Source organism: Homarus americanus, unplaced genomic scaffold (assembly GCF_018991925.1).
Source record: "Homarus americanus isolate GMGI-L3 unplaced genomic scaffold, GMGI_Hamer_2.0 scaffold30535, whole genome shotgun sequence".
NCBI lineage: Eukaryota > Metazoa > Arthropoda > Malacostraca > Decapoda > Nephropidae > Homarus > Homarus americanus.
Window position 1 is genome coordinate 2,960,269 of NW_024732440.1, and position 23,383 is coordinate 2,983,651.

The 23,383-nt window shown below is 37.9% G+C and overlaps 1 protein-coding gene across 2 annotated transcripts; it reads right to left on the reverse strand.

The window, feature by feature from the left end:
- Nucleotides 1–910: 910 nt before the first annotated feature.
- On the reverse strand, nucleotides 911–22,709 carry LOC121868766 (cell cycle checkpoint protein RAD1-like). 2 transcript variants are annotated; one of them, XM_042369652.1, is made up of 7 exons: nucleotides 22,579–22,709; nucleotides 20,320–20,418; nucleotides 14,946–15,097; nucleotides 12,301–12,386; nucleotides 11,122–11,279; nucleotides 1,419–1,628; nucleotides 911–1,067 (listed from the first exon to the last, which is right to left on the reverse strand). In XM_042369652.1, the coding sequence occupies exons 1-7, from the start codon at nucleotides 22,687–22,689 to the stop codon at nucleotides 1,035–1,037; spliced, it is 849 nt and encodes a 282-aa protein (XP_042225586.1). In that variant the 5' UTR covers nucleotides 22,690–22,709; the 3' UTR covers nucleotides 911–1,034. The 2 variants fall into 2 exon arrangements, with proteins under 2 accessions (XP_042225586.1, XP_042225587.1); XM_042369653.1 differs by having other exon boundaries at nucleotides 22,575–22,698.
- Nucleotides 22,710–23,383: the final 674 nt, after the last annotated feature.

Consider the following 23,383-nt stretch of genomic DNA (forward strand, 5'->3'; position numbering starts at 1 on the left):
ACTCCCTCAAAACACGAGGGGGTATTCCGTCCGGTCCATGCGCCTTACTCACATCTAACCTGGACAACACACCAGCAACCCTGCGAGTGGAGTTTATAGGAAAGTGCATAGGTTCAGTCGGAGGAGCAGGAGTAGGAGGGATAGAGTTGGAATCATCTAAGGTGGAGTTAGAGGAGACTAAGGTGCTAAAGAGATTGGCTTTATCATGAGGAGATTTGGCTACAGATTAGGTTAGATTAGATTACCATTAGCATGGTACCAGCATGTCACAGAATTGACCAAACTCTCTCTATCTACGGCTCTGGACCAGTAAATTTATCGCCAGAGAAAGTAAAAGTGAACCAAACAAAACCTATCTAATGTTACAAGTAATACCATGAACATCACCAACCTTCCCGTTATTATTATTGCGAGTCAAAAATTTATAATAAAAAATAATTTAAATTTCCCATCATGGTTCGGTGTATCAGTGAAGTAGGTAGAGTGAAAACTATATTTGGGTGTTGGTGACTAATCGACCTAAGAAAATATGATGCCTTCTTTCATTTTAATAAACCTTATTTAGCGTTATTACTTGTTGATTTCATCTTATTTGTCAACAATAATGAATTTAAAATGGGTTACAATTTTTTTTTTTTTTTACGGGAATTAGCCCACCCGGGCACAGGTCAAACGACCCACAACGGAACCGGGGGGCCGAAAAAAAAAACGGAAAGAAATTGTAAATACAGAAAAAAAGGTTATACTGTATTAATCTGCAACACGAAGATGCCGGAAAACCAGCTTTTTAAAGTGAGACAGATTGTAAGAGCAGCATTCTGTCATAAGTGAATGTTTTGACGATAAAGGAGATGAAGAGATGCTTATTTTATGTCATCTAATTGTATAATAAAACTCATTTATTGTTTCATTATTTTTTTTAATAACTTACTTGATGTTGTATTTGTTCATCTTCATTTTCATTATCATTATTTGCATTACTATTACAGTAAAATAATAAGATGTTGGTAAATACTCCAAAACAGTATCACATGTTACTCGATTTCCTCCTCCTCTTCCGGGCAACACTGTGAATGACAGAGATACGAACTGTTATTATACAGTATCTATCTATCTATCTCTCTCTCTATATATCTACCTCTCTCTCTTTATCTATCTATCTATCTATCTACTCATTTATCATTATTAAATCAATCAGGCTCACTGCTGCAACAAATGTGTTCGACTATGGTATTAATCTTGGTTTAGCACCAATATTTCAACAGTTTTAGCGCATTATGTAAACAAAAGAACGACATACATACTTAACATTTAAGAAAATTTATCTATGGTGAGCGCTAAACAATAAACACTCACTACTCAGGAACCAACACTATTTCTCTAAGCTTAACAAAAAATGCTGAAACCCAAAAACTTACAAAAAACTCCACAAAGCAGATGTGATTATCCTCCATCTTAACCATAAACTGAAGACAGAGAATACCCCGTTCGTCTGTACGTAGCAAGACCTTCTGGGCTATAGTCAGAGGCTTAATTGATGGCCGTAATAGTGCCAGCTTATATCGTTGTCTCATGGTTTTTGTGCAGGAAAACGTCTCGATCATGTCGCTGTCTTTGGGTATGTCTGTCTGGGTAAGACAAAATGGAACTTGATATCTGCTGTAAATTATTTTTAAAAAGTTGTAAAACACATAAGTAATATCTCCGTTAGCTCGGAATTTTTCAGAAAAAAATCTCAATTCTGGGTTTGGGAACAAATTCTGAAGTTGAAAATCAGGTGCATTTTCTTACTAATTAATAAATAAAGAATAAACAATATTTTGTCAAGTTACAATAAGAATGAGAGGCAGGAGGGGGTGAATGGTCAGTTTCTAGCACTAAAGGTCTCCATCCCTCCTCCACCACCAGTCTATGTACAGAACTAAACAAAGAATTTATTTTAAATACACTGTAACATTCAATGCCATCATATCCTGACCGCTGGAACTAGTTATGCAGACTTTTCCCTGTGAAAAAACCATAATTTTAAGCAACATATTACTGTATGTACTCACTTTGTACTCAAATGTACGAAGCTAAAGGACTAAACTTTTCATTTCTTGTGCAAACTATGAGATATTTATACTCAAAGTAATCGCTATCTTGCAAGGATTCCAGCAATGCAAGTTATATTCTGCTAAGTCAAGTCTGTGACATTTTATAAGAGAAAAACTTTAAGCCTAAAATCACCTTCATCCTATTAATCATTATCACCCACCACCATCTGCCTCCCCTGCTGGCTGGGGGGAGGGGGAAGTGGGAGGTGGGGTGTTGACAGCCAGGAACCGAGTGTAGTTATCAGTGGAGGGGTCAGGAAGGACTCGGGATTATAAAAGAAAAGGAGTTTAAGTTTTTCCCTTATAAAATGTCACCGACGTGACTTAGCAGAATATAACTTGTATTGCTGGAATTTTTTAAGATGGCAATTAATTTGAGTATAAACATCCCATAGTTTGCACTAGGCATAAATATTTCTAGTAATTAACTTAGTACATTTGAGTACAGGTTGTGGTTGCAGGTGAGAAGCTTCGTGACATCACTAATAATGAGTCTCCATATGCTCTGGTTTATTCACTTATCAGTTGTATTAAGTACAAAAGTAACCAAATCAAGCCATCATGTTTAAATTAATTTTAAAATAGAAATTATAAAATCAAATGTTATAAGACAATCGTTTAGTAGTGCTGTTAATGTGTGTGCTGTGTAAGTGTCTTGCCATGTCACCTCAGTCTCCCACCCACACACCAACCATGTGCAATCTTTCATAACGCTGGGAACCTTTGTCCCCAGTGTATGCCCAGTATTTGCCAACAGTGCATAACAGAGATGTAACCGATCACCCAAGCGGCTAAAGAGACGATCAGTGGTGAAAAGGATAAAGTCCACCCGGCATATAAAAAATCTGGGGACAAAGGTCTCTTCAAGAATTACCGTCCCATATCAGTCCTCCCAGCCTTGAGTAAGATACTGGAAAAGCTAGCATGTAATAGACTAAATTCCTTCTGCAATGCCAATAACATCTTTACAGACTCCTAGTTTGGTTTTAGAGCTAGAAGGTCGACCGAGAGTGGTCTGCTATCCTTTACTAATGACATCTTAAATTCCTTTGATGACAGTCAGTTCACAGTCGGTATATTCTTGGACCTCTCTAAAGCCTTCGATACTGTCGACCATACCATCCTCCTTTCAAAGCTTGAACATTACAGCATTAGGGCCTGTCCCACAATTGGTTTACCTCATATCTGTCCAACAGGATGCAGTATGTCTGCTATAATAACCACCAAACTGACTCCTCGCCAATCTAGTATGGAGTCCCCCAAGGTTCCATTCTCGGTCCAGTACTGTTTTTGTTGTACATGAACGACTTAGTCCACGCCAGCTCACTCATAAAATACAACTTATTTGCAGATGATAGTAATCTCTATGCCAGCAACTCAGACCTCCATTCCTTGATGAGAACTATGAACACCGAATTAACTAAAGTCGGGCCCTGGGTAATACGTAATAAACTGACCTTAAACCTTGAGAAAACCCACTACACGATCTTTCACAGAAGGAAAAACTTACCCCCAAACTTGGACCCCCTGTACCTTGGTAATACAGTCCTCAAACGCGAACAAATTACTAAATTCCTCGACTTTATTGTAGATGAGAAACTTAACTGGAGGATCACATCCAAGCCATTCACAGTAAAATCAATAAACAGTGCAGTATCATGTATCACACTCGACAGTCACTCACTCTCACAGCAATGAAAGAAATCTATCATGATCTTGTTTATCAACACCTGATACACTGTCACACACTATGGGGGACCTCTGGCTCTTCAAAAACACAATCTCTGGTTACTGCACAAAAGAGAGTTGTACGGAAAATGACCTACTTGAAAAAAAAACAGATCACACAATCGAAAAATTTGCTATATTGAAATTTTTAAAATTCGAGGATATTAACACTTACTGCTGTCCCCTCTTTGTTTACAAATCTATCAATAACTTGCTTGACAATAATTATTTCCAGTTCCGGAATAATCAGAGATACAACTTAAGGCACCCAGAGCTACTAAGACCACCCCCCATGAGCTCCTCTCAGTCCCAGATCTCCATAAAATATCATGGTGCGAAGGTGTGGAACAACTTACCCCCACACATCCGAGCAAAGACTACACTCCCTTCCTTTAAATCATCTCTTAAAAAATATCTATTGTCGAAGTATTAATATTTCTTGTAACACTTACTATATTTACAGTACCTGTTTTTATTGTACCATCAAAACCGTTTTATCGGAAATTATCATGTAAATAAATGAGAAATTACCATTGCAATAAACATAATTGCCAACTAGACATAATCCTGACAGCTCTGTCCTCTTGTTCAACCTTATTACTGTGCAACCCAGGTTGTACTGCTCCCCCATTATACTTAAGTTTTTCAATTCCACTGTAATTTATGTGTACAGTCGGCCCTTAACATACGCGGGGGTTAGGTAACAGAGATACCCGTGAATGTTAAAAATCCGTGTATTTTTGCTGCCCCCCCCCTAAAAAACCCCTGGCCCCCCCATGTCCTTATTTACTGTATATACCTGTGTGTAGTTCGAGTTTTTAAGACCAAATTATTTGGCAAAAAATTGGGGGTCAACAACTAAACGGGTAATAGTTTCGTTAGGTTGAAAAATATTTACCAGTAACTACCAGTAAACAATGGAAACGACGCACCAACACACCACCAGCTGTGAGTGTCGGTACAGTTGCCAGGGCAGATCTCTTGCGTCATCATAGCAAGCCCAAAGTAGCCAAATGCATGGTATGGTATGCACAGGACGATGTAAAACAAAGTATTCATTTTTTAAAGTATAGTTATAGATACTGTACATAAATTTTTGTTCATTACATTTGAAACATCAATCTTTGTTAATTAAATTTGAAACAAAAGAAAACTACGATACCGTATTTTCATTAAAATATTTCATCACAAGTATATTTTACCTTAACTGTGACTGAATGAATATATTCTCAGAAATAAATATGGAAATGTAATATTTTGGCTGAATTGACGTACACATTTCAGTGGAAAGTGGGATAAAATCATGACGAAAACAATGACTTTCGCTTTCTTTCGTTGTTCAAAGGATTTTACCGTAATCGCTTTTCGAATGGTTTTCAGTTAAAAAACTGCTGTACCGTACTGTATTACAATAATATTCTATCCTATCATTAGACTCATAATCCCACAACTGAAAACCATTCGAAAAGCGATTACGGTAACATCTTTTGAACGAAATAAAGCAAAAGTCATTGCTTTCGTCACAATTTTATCCCACTTTCCACTGTAATACGCACGTCATTTCAGCAAAAATATTACATTTCCATATTCTCAGAAATAAATAGTAGTTTTGTTGAAACGTAATGTACAGTATTTAATATTAAAATGCAAAAAGAGCTATAAAAACAATTAATACTGTACACCCGTAATGTACTGGCTGGCATCTCCACTCGTCCCTTCTCTCGCCAGTCACCACTCCTTCCCACTCTATCCCTCCGCCTCCTCCACATCGTCACTACTGTTGTATTACAATAATATTCTATCCTAATTCACTTGAATAAATACTACGATACCATATTTCTGAATATTTTCATTAAAATCCATCAAAATCATTTTCCTTGTTATCGTCTTCAGCACCAAACAGCTCCTCCCAGTCTTCTCCTTGAACAGGGCTAGAGGGTACGTGTTTTTTTAATCGTTTTCAGTTAAAAAAATGTTTCATCACATGTATATTTTACCTAAACTGCACCTGAATGAATATATTCTCAGAAATAAATAGTAGTTTTGCTGAAACGCGGTGCATTTCAATGTAAAATAGGATAAAATTCATGACGAAAACAAAAGACTTTACCTAACTTTCCGATGTTCAAGAGATGTTACTCGTTTTTTTAACAGTTTTCGGTTAAAAAAATGTTATATTACAATGATATTCTATTCATACTGTGCTTGATATACTACATTCACGGAAATGTAATATTTTTGCTGAAATGACGTACGTATTACAGTGGAAAGTGAGATAAAATCGGTACGAAAACAATGACTTTCGCTCTCTTTCGTTCAAAAGATGCTACCGTAATCGCTTTTCGAATGGTTTTCAGTTAAAAAAAACTGTTGCATCACAAGTGAATTAGGATAGAATATTATTGTAATACAACAGTTTTTTACCTGAAAACCATTCGAAAAGCGATTACGGTAACATCTTTTGAACGAAAGAAAGCGAAAGTCATATCTTTCGTCACTTTCCGCTGTAATATGTATGTCATTTCAGCAAAAATATTTCATTTCCATATTCTCGTAAATAAATACTAGTTTTGCTGAAACGTAATGTATTTCAATGTAAATTAGGATAAACTACATAAAAACAAAAGACTTTACCTAACCTTCCGATGTTCAAGATATGTTACTCGTTTTTTTAATAGTTTTCAGTTAAAATACTGTTATATTAGTGATATTCTATTCATACTGTGCTTGATATAATACATTCACGGAAATGTAATATTTTTGCAACTACAATGCTGATGTCAACACAAGCGTGGTTACAGCGAGTCTGACTGAGTGAGCTATGCGTGTGTGTGTGTGTGAGGTAGCGGGAGCGGGCGGTGTTTCCAAGCAAATTATTGGTCATTTTGAAATATATTTTACATATTGACGATATATAGCGCAGTGCAGTGTTATTTTAAAGAAAATATTCTTTATTTACAACAAGTTTAACTTTGAAAAGCACGTGTTGACATTGTTTGAATCCAGCATGGGGCCTAAGAGATCAAGAAAAGCAATTTCAATCCAAACCAAGCAGGAAATCATAAAAAAAACATGAACAAGGCATTAGAACAAATGCGCTATGCAAAAGAATATGGCATGTCAACATCAAATGTGTCGACAATTCTTGCACAGAAAGAAATTTAAAAAAGTGAAAGTGAGAGACAAATCTACAAGAGTGTTTAAAAGTAGATCCCTAATTGCAGAAACTGAGAGGTTACTTCTCATCTGGATTAGGGAAAAACAGATGAAAGGTGATTCAGTTTCTACTGAATTCATTTGTGAAAGAGCCAGGGAGATTTACGAACATTTAAAGACAGATCAACCTGGTTCTTCAGGCACAGAATTTGAAGATTTTCGGGCCGGCAAAGGCTCGTTCAAAAATTTAAAAAAGAAGTGACATTTTCAGTGTTGTTAGGCATGGTGAAGCTTCTAGTGCTGATAAGGAAGGGGCAGCAAAGTTTCTAGTTGAATTTAAAGAACTGGTGGAAGAAGAAAATTATCTTCCACAGCAAGTGTTCAATGTGGACGAAACTGGGATGTTCTGGAAAAAGATGCCCAAAAGAACATTCATCACCAAAGAAGAAGCCTCTTTACCTGGGCATAAACCCATGAAAGACTGTCTCACTCTTTTGCTTGGTGCCAATGCTTCGGGGGATTTCCGACTGAAGCCTATGCTTGTCTACCACTCTGAAAACCCCAGGGTATTCAAGCAACAAAAAGTGGTAAGAACAAAGCTTGGAGTTTATTGAATATCCAACCGTAAGGCATGGGTGACAAGACAGCTCTTTAATGTATGGGCTGTTGATGTGTTTTGCCCTTATGTCAAGAGCTACCTAACCACCAATAAACTCCCTTTAAAGGTTCTTCCTTTCATGGATAATGCTCCTGGTCATGACCCTGGCCTTGCCAGAAATTTGGAGTATCAATTTGACTGTGAAAGTGATCAATCATACAGCCAATGGACCAGAATGTGATCAGCAACTTCAAGAAGTTGTACATGAAGAAAATGTTTAGGTGTCATCAGGCAACTTCCAATGATCCTGAACTAACACTGAAACATTTCTGGAAGACACAATTCAACATCCTGGAGGCTTTAAAATTGATTGTGTCATCATAGCAAGAAGTCTCCGCTAGATCCCTCAATTCTTCATGGAAAGCACTGTGGCCATCAGTAGTCCATGATTTTGAGGGATTTGAGGAAGAAATAGAGTTGGACCAGGAGATTGTGTCCATTGGTCAGTCATTGGGCCTTGAAGTGGAGGAGGAGGATGTGGAAGAGCTTGTGATGTCTCATGAGGAGGAACTTACCCCTGATGACTTGAAGCAACTGGATGAGATGTTACAGGTAGAGGCTGACAGTGGTGAGGAGGAAATTGAAAGTGATGACCATATGTCAGCTAAACAGTTGAAAGATGTGATTTACTACTGGGAGAAGTTCAGGGAACTGGCTTCAAAGCACCCAGAAGTGGAAAAAACTGAACTAGCTTTGTGTCATGTTGAGGACTCAGTGGTCTCCTTCTTTAAACATAAGTTAATGGTGAGGAGGACAGATGCCCCACAGACCACAATTGACACTTTCTTCAGTAAAAGGCAGAGGGAACAAGATGCTATCCCTCAGCCTTCCACTTCAAGAAGGAGAGAGGATGTTCATGGTGGAGAATCTGACAGTCCAGAGGTTCCTGACATTTTCATGGAAGGTGACTCAACTTCCAAGAAGCAGTAAAATGCTTCTCCTCCACCTCCACTTCCTTCTCTTCTCCCTTCTCCTCCTCCACCTCCCACTTCAAATTCACATCATCATCATCATCCAGGAGCCTTCTACATACACACCTCAAAGTAAGTGAACTTTTCTACCTTTTTCATTGAATTTAGGCAATTTTCGGTGAGCTGGAACCAATTACCCAAAAACCCATTGAAACAATGGTTTCGGTTAACGAGCAACATGCTGGAACAGATTGTGCTCGTTAACCGAGGGACCACTGTGTGTTAAGTGAAAGTTCAGCTCTGGCGAGGCACCGCGTATATGATAAAACACGTTAAGTGAAACCGCGTTAGGCGGGGTAAAATATATATATATATATATATATATATATATCCTGCGTGTTTTATCTTATACAGTGCCTGCGCCAAGCTTGAACTTTCACCTTGCAGATTTTCCCACACTTACTGCAGTGAGTGTCCCGTGTCGGCTTTCGAGCACTATTTTAAATTGCCCCACCGCCACCCTGCCTGACTGCCTGTTTTAGCTCATAAAATTCATACAAGTACCCGGCCAGAATATAATTTACATTGCTGGAATTCTTATAATTTGATGATCATTTTGAATATAAGCATCATAGATTTTGCATTAGACATACAAATTTTAGATCTAATGCAAGTATTTTGTTTACTCAGAGCAAATATGTTATCTTTTGTGTAAAATATATGAAGCGTATATTCAAAACATTCCAGGTCTTGCAAGGAATCCAACAATGTCAATTATATTATCCTAACTTTAGTCTGAGGTATTATTTATTACTAAAAAGGTAAATATTCTGGTTTCTCCCACACATTTCTCTGGTAGGGAGGGTTGGTGGGGTGGGGGGGGGAGGGAGGGACCGACCATCTGTTACCCTGTGAAGAATATTTTTATTTTTTTATTAACTGTAGATTTTTATTTTAGCTCATAAAATTCATACAAATTACCCAGCTAGAATATAATTTGCATTGCTGGAATTCTTACAATTTGGTGATCATTTTGAATATAAACATCATATATTTTGCATTAGACATAAAATTTTTAGATAAAATGTTTAATCTGAGTAAGTATATTATCTTTTTTGCAAAATATATGACGTTTATATTCAAAATATTCCTGGTCTTACAAGGAATCCAGCAATGTCAATTATATTATCCTAACTTTAATCTGAGGTATTATTTAATACAAAATGTTAAAATCTAAATGTTTCACCCAACATCTCTTGAAGGGATGATTGGTGGGGGGTGGGGGGGAGGGTTGGGACTGACCGCGTGGTTGGAAGAGGGGGGGAGGCAAGGTGGGGTACTTTGATTGACAGATAGTGTCGTGAAGAATATTTTTTTTTTTTTATTAACTGAAGATATTTGTTTTAGCTCATAAAATTCATACAAATTACCCCGGTCAGAATATATAATTTACATTGCTGGAATTCTTATAATTTGGTGATCATTTGAATATAAACATCTATATTTTGCATTAAACATAAAATTTTGAATAAAAATTTTTCTCTAGTGGCCTAATATTTACTCTTTTGTGCAAAATATATGACATTTGTATTCAAAATATTCCTGGTCTTACAAGGAATCCAGCAATGTCAATTATATTATCCTAACCTTAGTTTGAGGTATTATTTATTACTATACCTGGTTTTCCCCCCAAAATTTCTCAGAGAGGGAAGAGCCAGCGAGTGTAGTGTGAGAAGTGGGGGAGGGAGTTGAGTCCATTATTTGAATGGACATTAACTTGGCGACTGTATTTCTCTATTTCTCTTAAGTATTAATTGTGTGCATGTGCCATCATAAAATTAAGATGTTATTTTTACTAGAACAGGTATGTGCCTTCAAAAAGTGGAGTTTGGGGGTCGGGCCGGTTTCTATTGGAATTAATCCCATATGTTCTGTTGTACAACTGTATATATATATATATATATATATATATATATATATATATATATATATATATATATATATATATATATATATATATATATATATATATATATATATATATATATATATATATATATATACTGTATATACCATATCCAACAATTTTAGAAGCAAATTGTCTTGTTTTTGTTTACTGTACTGGTGTACTTTGAAGTCTGGGGGTAATTTCATTTTACTCAAAAAATTTTTGGGTAATACCCAAAAACGTTCCCCAACCCTTGCTCTACAGTGTTTAAATTATGTTTGGTTATGGTAAAGTTTGGTTTGGTAAGGTTAGAAAAGATTTAGTTAAAGTTAGGATAGGTTAGGTTAGATTAGATTATGGTAAAGTTGGAAAAGGTTTAATTAAGGTTAGGATAGGTAAAGTTAAGGTCAGGTCAGGTAAGGAAAGGTTAAGTTTGTATAAGTAGGTAAAGTTAGGATAGGATAAGTTAGGATAGATATGATTAGGGTAGGGTAGGTTACCACTTCAGGGGATCCATAAATGCTAAAAACAAATAACATCATTCATGGTTTCAACTACATCTAATTAACCCCGAAACAACTTTTCTCTCCAGGAACTGCAAAAAAACACAAAAAACACACTTACATCACTCGTGCTCATGTTACTGATGGTAGAGAGGCGGAAATAGGGAGGGTCCGGTGATGTGAGAATCTCTAATACAGGTACTCCACAACAGTTGTAATCAAACTCGGAAAAGATGTCCCTCAAACACTCCGACCGCATTACTATTTTGTTCACAACACCTGCAAGTCAAGATTTAAGTGTACTGTATTATGTAATGTAGCTAAACTTAACTTAGCCTAATCTGATTTATACTTACTTGACACTAAGCTAACGTTACTTAACAATAACCTAACATAACCTAACCTGACTTAACACTAACCTAACCTAAGCTAACTCGACCACATCACTACTCTGTTCAACACACTGCAAGTAAATATTCCGGTGTACAGTATTATGTAATGTAACTTAATTTAACTTAACCTAATTTGATTTAACCTGACTTAACACTAACCTAACCTAATGCACATGATACTGTATTTATCAAAGATAGTAAAGAGACATTATAAAAACTCATAAACAGATTAGTGAAAAAGGTGACAAATATTATTCAAGAATTAACGGTGTAAAGACTAAAGTAATGTTTTTCCTGGAGTTATAATGAAAATATAATAAATTTATCCTGTCTTTTACTACCAATACAGTATATACTAACTTAACCTAATCTAATCTAACCTAACTATCTCACCACAGGTCTAGGGGGCACAGCTGAACCATCAGCAGCACAGCTGGACCATCAGAGGCACAGCTGGACCATCAGCAGCACAGCTGGACCACCAGCAGCACAGTTGGACCATCAGCGGCACACCTGGACCATCAGCGGCACAGCTGGACCATCAGTGTAGGAATTTTTTTTGTCGATAATACATGTGTGTTTGGAGACTGGCTGGGAACATTTCCCATCGTACTCCATGTTATAATGCTCCTTATCTATGTTATTTCACTTAGCGATGGGTGTTTCAGGAAACTATCCCCTCTTGTTTATCAACGATTACCTGTACACACAAGTACAGACACACATATATATATACACACAAATAGAGACACACACATACACACAAGTAGACACACACACACATACACACAAGTAGACCCAAACACATAGACACAAGTACAGACAAAACACACCTAATACAGACACACACACACGTACAGACAAAACACAGAGACACAACACAGACTAAGACAAAATAAAGCCTTTACTTGTATTGCAAAAGTTGAACTCGAGAGTATCGTCGGCTTCCTGCGTGCGGATGTTGCAGTCCGTCAACACACTCGCTTCCTCCAGCCTGTAAAAACACTCATTATCAGATATCTTCACTTAAAACTACTGTACATCATTATGGTGTTTGATACATGATTGAATTATGGAGAATGAAACCTCCATCTAATGAACTATATAGAGGAAAGTCCGTTTTATAGAGGGTCCATTGTATGTGAAACCTCCATCTAACAAACTATATCGGCATGAAAGTCCATTACATCGAGGGTCTGTTAGGTGTGAAACCTCCATCTAACAAACTATATCGGCATGAAAGTTCATTACATCGAGGGTCTGTTAGGTGTGAAACCTCCATCTAACGAACTATATCGGCATGAAAGTTCATTACATCGAGGGTCTGTTAGGTGTGAAACCTCCATCTAACGAACTATACGGAGAGAGAAGTCCATTATATGGAGGTTTTACTGTAGTTGGTAGATTTTATGAATCACATTGAAGATTAACCAACTTAATGTTAACCTAACATTAACAACTATTCCTTACCTTGCCAGCTTAACCTAGCATTAACAACTTAACCTAACATTAATAACTTAACCTAATATTAATAACTTAACCTAATATTAACAACTTAACCTAACATTTCCTACTTAACCTAACATTACCAACTTAAACTAACTTTAACATCTTAACCAAACATTAACATCTTTACCTAACATAATGTAACTACATTTTTACTTTACTTTTATCCACAGGTACTAAATAGCCCGGAGCCTTAGAGTGCACCTAGTATAGAACAATTAGCTTAATAAGTCATACTTGCAAAGTTTTATTAAACTAATTTTATGTGTTTGGGAAGTTAGCATTGACTGTGATGTTAGATGTGTGAAAGAAATCAAAATTAAAACAGGTCAAGCAAAAACAATATTTAATAACCTAAAAGACCTAATGAAAAGGGACAACTTCAATTTGAGAAAAAGGCCGTTGAAAGGCTATATATGGCAAAGACTGATGAATGGGTGAGAAACATGGACACTTTCAGTAGACACCAGAAAAAGGTTGGAGGCTTTTGAAATGCTAAGAATATTTATAATAGACAGTGAGTTCAGTGAGTTATCTGAAGAGCAAAATGGATTTAGAAAGAGAAAGGGAACTAGAGAAGTTATACAGTGGTCCCTCGGTTAACGAGCACAATCCGTTCTAGAAGGTTGCTCGTTAACAGAAAAACTCGTTAAACGAAACCATTGTTTCAATGGGTTTTGGGTAATTGGTTCTAGCTCACCGAAAATTGCCTAAATTCAACAAAAAAGATAGAAGAGTACACTTACTTTGAGGTGTGTATGTAGAAGGCTCCTGGATGATGATGATGATGATGATGGGAATTACAATGGGGGTGGAGGAGAAGGGAATAGAGAAGGAATTGGGGTGGAAGAGAAGTCACCCCATGGCGCCATTTCATCCATAAAATTTTAGTTCTCTTGGTGTAATTCAAGATTATTTTCTTTAAATCAACACTGCACTGCATTATATAGTGTCAATATGTAAAATAAATTTCAAAATGACCAATAATTTGCTTGCAAACACAAAAAAAGCGTTTAGTTGAAGAGAGTCTCAAGCAAGATGTTACCTCCACTGAAAAGACAGAGACACTGGCACCTGTTTGGTGTGTTGAGAGGCTGGATGACACGCATAAAACTAGTATCCTTACCTTCAATTATGTTTAATAATTGTTAAAATGACTAAAAAATTTAAAATTAAACTTTTAAAATTATTGAATAGTATAAACTTCTTGATATTTACTAAAATGGTAAGGAATTTAAGCCCTAGAACCGATTACTGTATTGGCGGACAAATATTACAGCTGGTGGACCGCCAAATGCAAGCAAAAACATGTTGAGGTCAGCTCGTAAGAAACTTGTTAATCGAGGGATTGCTCGTTAACCAAAGTTAAGAATCTTATGGAAGGTAACTCGTTAACCGAAATCTCGTTAACTGAGGGACCACTGTATTTGCTTTGAGAAGTTTGAATGAAAGAAATGAAGAGGACCAAAGAATTTTGCATATCTGCTTTGTTGATTTTTAAAAAGCTTTTGATAAGGTAAAACACAACAGACTTACAGAAATCTTGAAAAAAAATAGGCATTAATGAAGATCATGTACAATGATTTTACTGAAAAATATCTCTCTCTATCTCTTTATATCTATCTATCTATGTATCTCTATCTCTTTATATCTATCTATCTATGTATCTCTATCTCTTTATATCTATCTATCTCTCTATCTCTATCTCTTTATATCTATCTATCTCTCTATCTCTTTATATCTATCTATCTCTATCTCTTTATATCTATCTATCTATCTCTCTATCTCTTTATATCTATCTATCTATCTATCTCTATCTTTTTATATCTATCTATCTCTCTATCTCTATCTCTTTATATCTATCTATCTCTCTATCTCTTTATATCTATCTATCTATCTATCTCTATCTTTTTATATCTATCTATCTCTCTATCTCTATCTCTTTATATCTATCTATCTCTCTATCTCTTTATCCATCCATCGCAGTTACAAAACATCAATAATATGTTCCCCCACACTACAGATACAAAAACACCACTACACATACACCAGACTGAGAGGTGAGCCATAACCCCCATAACACATCTTGAGAGATGGAGCAACCCCGGGCAAAGAACTCCCACCGAAGATATTGAGACACTCGACCAGCACGTTGAGGTTGATCTTAAATGTGACCACATCATCCTGACTGTGATACTCCTGAAAATGGACATAATTATTAGTCAAATTGAATATCAATAATTATCACATTAAATAAAATAGGATTACCTATATATACTTTTACTAATGATATACTGTAGGTCGAATAATATATAAATAAAACAAATACGAGTTAACAGGAATCCTCCAAGTTACGGAATTTCTGGTCACGGAATTTCACTCTTACAGAATTTAAATTTTAGAACAAAATTTTGGGTTACGGAAAACAAAAATGCTCCCTTACGGATTTAAAAAAAATATTCAAAAAAAAAATACCCCGTATATATCATTTTTTTTACAAAAATAGTAAAAAATATTGTGTGAATGCATCTGTGGTGGCTACAAAGCAGTTGCAAGGCTGCTCACCTCCCCAGTTGCCAGCATTCACCAGTCTGCCAAACTCCTGGGTGTAACTATAGACCACAAACTGGACTGGAAGGCCCATGTAAACAACACAATTAAGGCTGCCTCGTACTGACTCTACATGCTACGACGACTCAGGTCACTTGGGGTACCCACGTCAGAGCTGAGGACTATCTACAATGCATTTATTCTCCCCAAATTAATGTATGCGTCACCAGCCTGGTCGTCTTCTCTCAACTCTACCCAATGTCACCTTGAGAAGGTACAGAAGAAGGCCTGCAGAATCATGCTCGGCGCAGATTACTCGGGCTACAACAACGCTCTCTCCATCCTGGAAATGCCATCCCTCAGTGACCTCCACCACCACGCACTCGCAGGGTTTGGCAGTGGACTACTGCACCATCCTCGTTATCGCCACCTACTGCCAACGGCAGTCCCCCGCCCACCTCACGCAGTCCGCCACTACAACAAAATTCAGCCCATAAGAGCCCGCATTGATAGATATAAAAACAGTACCATCCCATCTATTGTTAAAATAATAAACAGCTCCTCATTTATGTACTGTACAGCCCTGTAATTGTATTGGATGTATATTATTATGTCTAAATCACATGTAAGTTTGTATATTTTCAGGCACCGGCTGCAACTCTATTAATAAACCGTTTATTATTATTATTATTATTATTATTATCACACACACACACACACACACACACACACACGCACACACACACACACCCACCCACCCCAACATCACACCCCAACATCTCACACACACACACACACACCCCAACATCTCTCTCACACACACACACACACATACACGCACGCACGCACGCACGCACGCACGCCCACACACACCTGGCGCTGCTCAGCAGCAGCCACGTCAACTGTTATGTTGGCCCATACCAGCTCCCTCCCCTGAACCCTCCTCCCCACCGGAATACCAACAAGTTCTCGCCAGAAGTTACTATTTCATTTGGGAAAAGAATGGAACCAGTGCTGAATAGTGGTGAACAGTGCTTAAGTCAGTGAAAAACAACTCGGCAGTTGAGTCTGAGCCTAGCTAACCTTCACACAGTGAGGTCCCAGGTACCCAGTGATAATTCCCCTGAGACTTCCCGATAGAGAGGCCTGGGACCACACCTCACCCATTTGAGTGAGTGAATTCCTGGGACAACGGGCCATGTGGTGTCCCCATTATGCACGAAACTGCATAGTGAATGAGTTGCGACAGCATCATGTGAAGTTCCTCATAACACCTGCGAGGGAATTACTACACCACGTGATGCCCCTCATAACACCATCCGTGAGGGAATTACTACGCCATGTGATGCCCCTTATAACACCATCTGTGAGGGAATTACTACACCACATCAGGCTCCTCATAACACCATCTGTGAGGGAATTACTACACCACATCAGGCCCCTCATAACACCATCTGTGAGGGAATTACTACACCACATCAGGCTCCTCATAACACCATCTGTGAGGGAATTACTACACCACATCAGGCCCCTCATAACACCATCTGTGAGGGAACTACTACATCATCAGGCCCTTCGTAACACCATCTGTGAGGGAATTACTACACCACGTCAAGCCCCTCATAACACCTCCTGTGAGGGAACTAGTACTCCATGTGATGCCTTCATAACGCCATCTGTGAGGGAGTTACTACACTACGTGTCTGCTGTTCAACACCTCAGCTCTCATGATCTATGTGTGTAAACATTAATCTGTATATTCACTGTATATGTTCCTTCACCTTTCTCTAATGAAGGCTTTTGTTAAACCACCAATGCATGTAATAAGTCATTTATGTCCAATGTATATTTTCAGCCTTCGGGCTGCAAACTTTTTCAATAAACCGTTCATTATTATTATTATTATTATTATTATTATTATTATTATCACACACACACACACACACACACACACACACACACCCCAACATCACACACACACACCCCAACATCTCTCACACACACACACACACACACACACACCTGGCGCTGCTCAGCAGTAGCCACGTCAACTGTTATGTTGGCCCATACCAACTCCCTCCCCTGAACCCTCCTCCCCACCGGAATACCAACAAGTTCTCGCCAGAAGTTACTATTTCATTTGGGAAAGGAATGGAACCAGTGTTGAATAGTGGTGAACAGTGGTGAACAGTGCTTAAGTCAGTGAAAAACAACTCGGCAGTTGAGTCTGAGCCTAGCTAACCTTCACACAGTGAGGTCCCAGGTACCCAGTGATAATTTCCCTGAGACTCCACGATAAAGAGGCCTGGGACCACACCTCACCCATTTGAGTGAGTGAATTCCTGTGACAACGGACCACGTGGTGTCCCCATTATGCACGACACCGCATAGTGAATGAGTTGCGACAGCATCATGTGAAGTTCCTCATAACACCTGCGAGGGAATTACTACACCACGTGATGCCCCTCATAACACCATCCGTGAGGGAATTACTACGCCATGTGATGCCCCTTATAACACCATCTGTGAGGGAATTACTACACCACATCAGGCCCCTCATAACACCATCCGTGAGGGAATTACTACACCACATCAGGCCCCTCATAACACCATCCGTGAGGGAATTACTACACCACATCAGGCCCCTTATAACACCATCTGTGATTGAAGTACTACACCACATCAGGTCCCTCATAACACCATCTGTGAGGGAATTACTACATCATCAGGCCCGTCATACACCAACTATGAGGGAACTACTACATCATCAGGCCCTTCGTAACACCATCTGCGAGGGAATTACTACACCACGTCAAGCCCCTCATAACACCACCTGTGAGGGAACTAGTACTCCACGTGATGCCCCTCATAACGCCATCTGTGAGGGAGTTACTACACTACGTGTCTGCTGTTCAACACCTCAGCTCTCATGATCTATGTGTGTAAACATTAATCTTTATATTCACTGTATATGTTCCTTCACCTTTCTCTAATGAAGGCTTTTGTTAAACCACCAATGTATGTAATAAGTCATTTATGTCCAATGTATATTTTCAGCCTTCGGGCTGCAAACTTTTTCAATAAACCGTTCATTATTATTATTATTATTATTATTAACACACACACACACACACACACACACACACACCCCCCCCAACCTGTACACCCCAACATCACACACACACACCCCAACATCACACACACACACCCCAACATCACACACACACACCCCAACATCACACACACACACACACCCCAACATCACACACACACACACACCCCAACATCACACACACATACTCCAACATCACACACACACACCCCAACATCACACACACATACTCCAACATCACACACACACACCCCAACATCACACACACACACACACCCCAACATCACACACACATACTCCAACATCACACACACACACCCCCACCACAAGAATTAAGACAGCAAGCATCGGGAGTGATGATCTTATTGTATGACAAATTTGCATGTGTGTGACTACGTGGTGGAGAGTTAAATATCAGCTGTTGAGGAGCGCATGTTACCATTACTTCCCACTCCATAATTTTAACTTACCTCCTTTCAATTTTAATACAGCTTGTGGTATCCAAAAGTCGTCTTAAAGGTCGAAGAATCAGGACTATATTTCATTGCAAATGACTGCAGGGAACCCTTAGCCTTTCATATATCAGACACTGTTTCCTAAGCAACGTCATATTCTCTACAGCATCTCGCTACAGACCGACCAATCTCTAACTTCTGAAACAACTCCAGCTTTTGAGCTACAGCAAGCTGCATGCACATCCTTTTGGGTGCCATCACTATACAACAATCACAAGAAACAAGAAATCAGACACAAAAACAGTCACAGGGCACAAAATGCACGACGAACAACAAAAGGGAACAATTGAAAGGTAACGAAATGGTGTGTACACACCGAGAGTCCAAGCGAGACAGAGGAGGGACGCGCACTGTAACTAGTGGCAAGAGATGCGGACTGGATCTATTTTTGCAGTGGGGGAGTAAACACAGCATTAGGACTGAGAGAGACTGGATAGGAATTTGCCACATCCAGACGTCGACCGGACCAACTGAGGGTTTACTGTAGTCGGAACAATTGGTACTGAAAGTTCCATGTTTGAGAGATTTCGGAAAAAAATCACACATTTACTGAACCTTTCCAGGCATTGGTGAATGGTTCCAAGTCTAAAGTACTTGTATGGCACAGAGCACCATTGCTACAGAGGCTTAACTGCAGTCAGAGAGGTACAGTATATTGAAAATAAACAAAATATATTACTGTATACACTATTCATGCTGTATTTTGTGATGCAGACAGGCCAGATGATGATATGATGATACAGGGTGGCCTGCCTTTGTCCTGTAACAGGTGTTGTTAACTGTCACTCTCCTCACCCTCCAGGAAGGAGACTGTACACATACTGGTACATGTACACTGTACATACACCTCTATACACTAGCCTACACTGTCTGCTCCCCTATGTACAGGAGCTACTATACATATAATACTTTCACACTTACTGAATGTACAGTATATTTAATAACTGAAGTTAGCTTAGAATACATTAAGTTAGGTCAGATTAAGATAAGTTAGCGTTTAATATAGGTTAGGTTAGGTTATGGTAAGATAGGTTAGAGTTTAATATAGGTTCGGTTAGGTAAGGTATATCAGATTCGTAGGTTAGGTTAGGTTAGGTTAGGTAAGATAAGATTAGGTTCTGTTAGGTAAGATTAGGTTAGGTTAGGTTAGGTAAGGTAAGACAGGTTAGGTTAGCTAAGGTAAGACAGGTTAGGTTAAGTAAAATTAGGTAAGCTTAGGTTAGGTTAGGTTAGCTTCCTCTCACCTGGAACATCTGCGACTGAAGGAAGGCACTGGCTTGTATACACTTGCCCTCCTCCACCACAACCCTCAATCCTTCAGGGCTGCCGATGACGGTGGCCATCTGTAAGACAACAACACAGATAAACATCGCAACCCATGACTCACTACACACCTGGACACTCTGGGATATTGACTTAGTGTCACCTGAAAATTAACCCAAGTTAATTTCACCTGAGGATTAAATAACCTAACTTAACCTTAACCTAGCTTGACCCTAATTTGACCTATCCTATTTAACCTTAATCTAGCATGACCCTAACTTAACCTTAAGGTCAATTTATAGTGGTGCACCGTTCTTTTGGTCTGTTTATATTAATGCACCGTTCTATCTCTCAGTGTAAGAAATATGTTTTTCTGAATGTTTAGACAATTCTAAGAAACTTTTCTTCTATGATATTTCTAATACCGAAAGAAATATACCCTAACTTAACCTACACCTTTTCTGTGTAAAAGACATAGAAAATCACCGAAACCCAACCAAATCTAACCTAACCTAACCTCAATTTCCGACAAAAATATCATAGAAGAAAAATGTCTTAGAATTGTCTGAACATTCGGAAAAACATATTTCTTACACCGAGAGATAGAACGGTGCATTAATATAAAAAGACCAACCTTAACCTAGCTTGACCCTAATTTAACCTTATATAATCTGGTAAAGGTTTACGAAACTGTTATTACCCGAAGTAATTATGCGATTTGGTTTAAAATTTTTGTACACACTATTAGCATGACATTAAAAACAGAAATGGAAACGACAATGCATAGAACCTAATAGAACATGACCTAACAGCCCAGGGTTTGTTAGGTCAAGTTCTATTAAGTTCTATGCATTATCGTTTCCATTTCTGTGTTTTATATAATGCTAATAGAAAATCGTAAGCAACATACCTTAATATTGATTTAATTAAACCATGGTCACAAATAAGAGATAACAAATGAAAATCATCAAGAACTAGGCCTGATAATTCGCGATGAGAATAATCACAACAACGCAGGTCAAACATAACAAGACGATCTAACATGTAATCATCACGTGATGTACAAACTATAGAAGATATAGAGAGAACAGAGATTGCATTTAATAAACAAAAAAGTGGAATATACCTTGTACATAATTCTAAACTAATAAAGATGCATAATTATTTTATTAAAAGGATCAGGAATAATGGAACACAATTTATACAATTGGAGAGGAAGGAATGGTGGCGGTAGGGAATTAGATGACTTACGGTAAGAAAATGATTGTGGCGTTTGAAATGCACCTAGAGTTGTAATTTTAATGCCATAACATCAGTGTTCGCCATGTTTATACCCCGTAATTTCCCTCGTCTTTCATGCCCAGCCCACTAACAAGGAATTTAAGATCGTGGGATAGATTAATTTAAAAAAAAATCCTAATAAATAAAAAATATAATATAAAGTTGTCGTTTCCTTTAATGAACTTAAAATCATGAAAACAATAAGTGTAGCAAAAATAAAGAAAATCAACAAACAACTTCTAATGATAACAGTTTCGGGTAATTATATAGAACTAACCAGCGGGCGAAATTGATTGAAAACAATTACTGTGTACAAACGCAGGATTTTCATTGTTATACTGTATTATAGTGGATACTGTTGTAGTTTGTGGAAATATGTTAAAAAACGATATTTTTAAAATAAACGCTACTTAACATTTGTGGTTATGAAGAACAGACCTAAACAACCAAACCAAACAAACCTACCTTACCTTACCTAACTTCCGAGGTATATTAAACAGAAAGAACTTACTATGATATGATGACACTTGAGGCACTTTTGGAAGTGAGATAATACGGCTGCATCGGCGCTATGCAGCCCGGCGGGTTAGTCCTATATATTAACCCAGTTTCGTAAACATTTACCTATAATACAATCTAACACACAATCCTAACTCAACTTTAACCTTACCTGACCTAACCTATCTTAATATTAACTTAAAATAATGTAAACTAAGATTAAAAATAGTTTTTAAAATGTTTAGGTTCTTAAAATACACGTATCTCTCTCTGTCGCACACAATCTCTCTCTCTATAATACGCAACTATAACCTCCATCTCACCTCCCTTCCATCTCACCTATCTCTCCCTTCTCCCTCATTCACTCTCTAACCCACCCTCTCACATCACTCCCTCTCTACAACCAACACCCTTCACCTCTCTCACCCCTCCCTTCCTTCCCTCCCTCATCTCTCACCTACCTCACTGAAGTTAATAGCTCTCAATAACTGCAAAACAGTGTTGGCGTTCTCAGTCTTGATCACCAGAGGATAATCCTCATTATTATCGTCATGGTGAGACAGCTGAGACATCTCTTATTTACAAACATTGGCACTCAAAGGGTTATGTGCCTAAATGTTGATCTCTTTACCACGGGTTTATTTTCTATATTTAGGTTTATATAGATATATATGTATTACCATATAAATAGTCAAATATATACATAAATAAATTTGTTAGTTGTTTTATATAAATATTAATATTGGGTTGCTAAAGGTTACGAACCTACTTATTAATCTCTACCACGAACAAGAAAACGGATGTATTGTTTTTACTTAGATGTTGATATATATATATATATATATATATATATATATATGCTGATAACCACAAGCGAAAAGAAAACACGTGTTTTCTTTTTGCTTGTGGTAATCAGCAAATGACATGCCGGGAGCTACTGTATACACTCTTCCATACAAATGCTTGCGGACGAAGCCAATTATTCAGGGAAATTAAGAAGCAAACAGACTGTGAAGAGCTGCAGAAAGATCTCTGTGAACTTCAAAGTGGTCTTTGGTGCTCAAGTGGCCCGCTTCATCTCCCTAGCACGTGTTAAGAGGACGAATAATAAATTATAACCTAATCTAGCTGTGCTGTCAGCTGACGCTTTGAGATGATGTTACAGGTACGTTATGTGTATTTTTCAAGAGATATCGAGTTATAAATAGCCTTTAAAAACATTCTGAGGATGTGTACAGACTTGTCACTCCTGGTTGACTGCTCAAC

Bases quoted from the DNA above. Each gene is read 5' to 3' on its own strand.
- LOC121868766 (XM_042369652.1), bottom strand. From the start codon at position 22,689: ATGTCTCAGCTGTCTCACCATGACGATAATAATGAGGATTATCCTCTG. The intron at 15,098-20,319 runs GTGAGAGGAAGC...GTCCATTTTCAG, and splicing joins TTCAGTCGCAGATGTTCCAG to GAGTATCACAGTCAGGATGA. The intron at 1,629-11,121 runs GTAAGTGTGTTT...TGTCTTACCCAG, and splicing joins GTAACATGAGCACGAGTGAT to ACAGACATACCCAAAGACAG.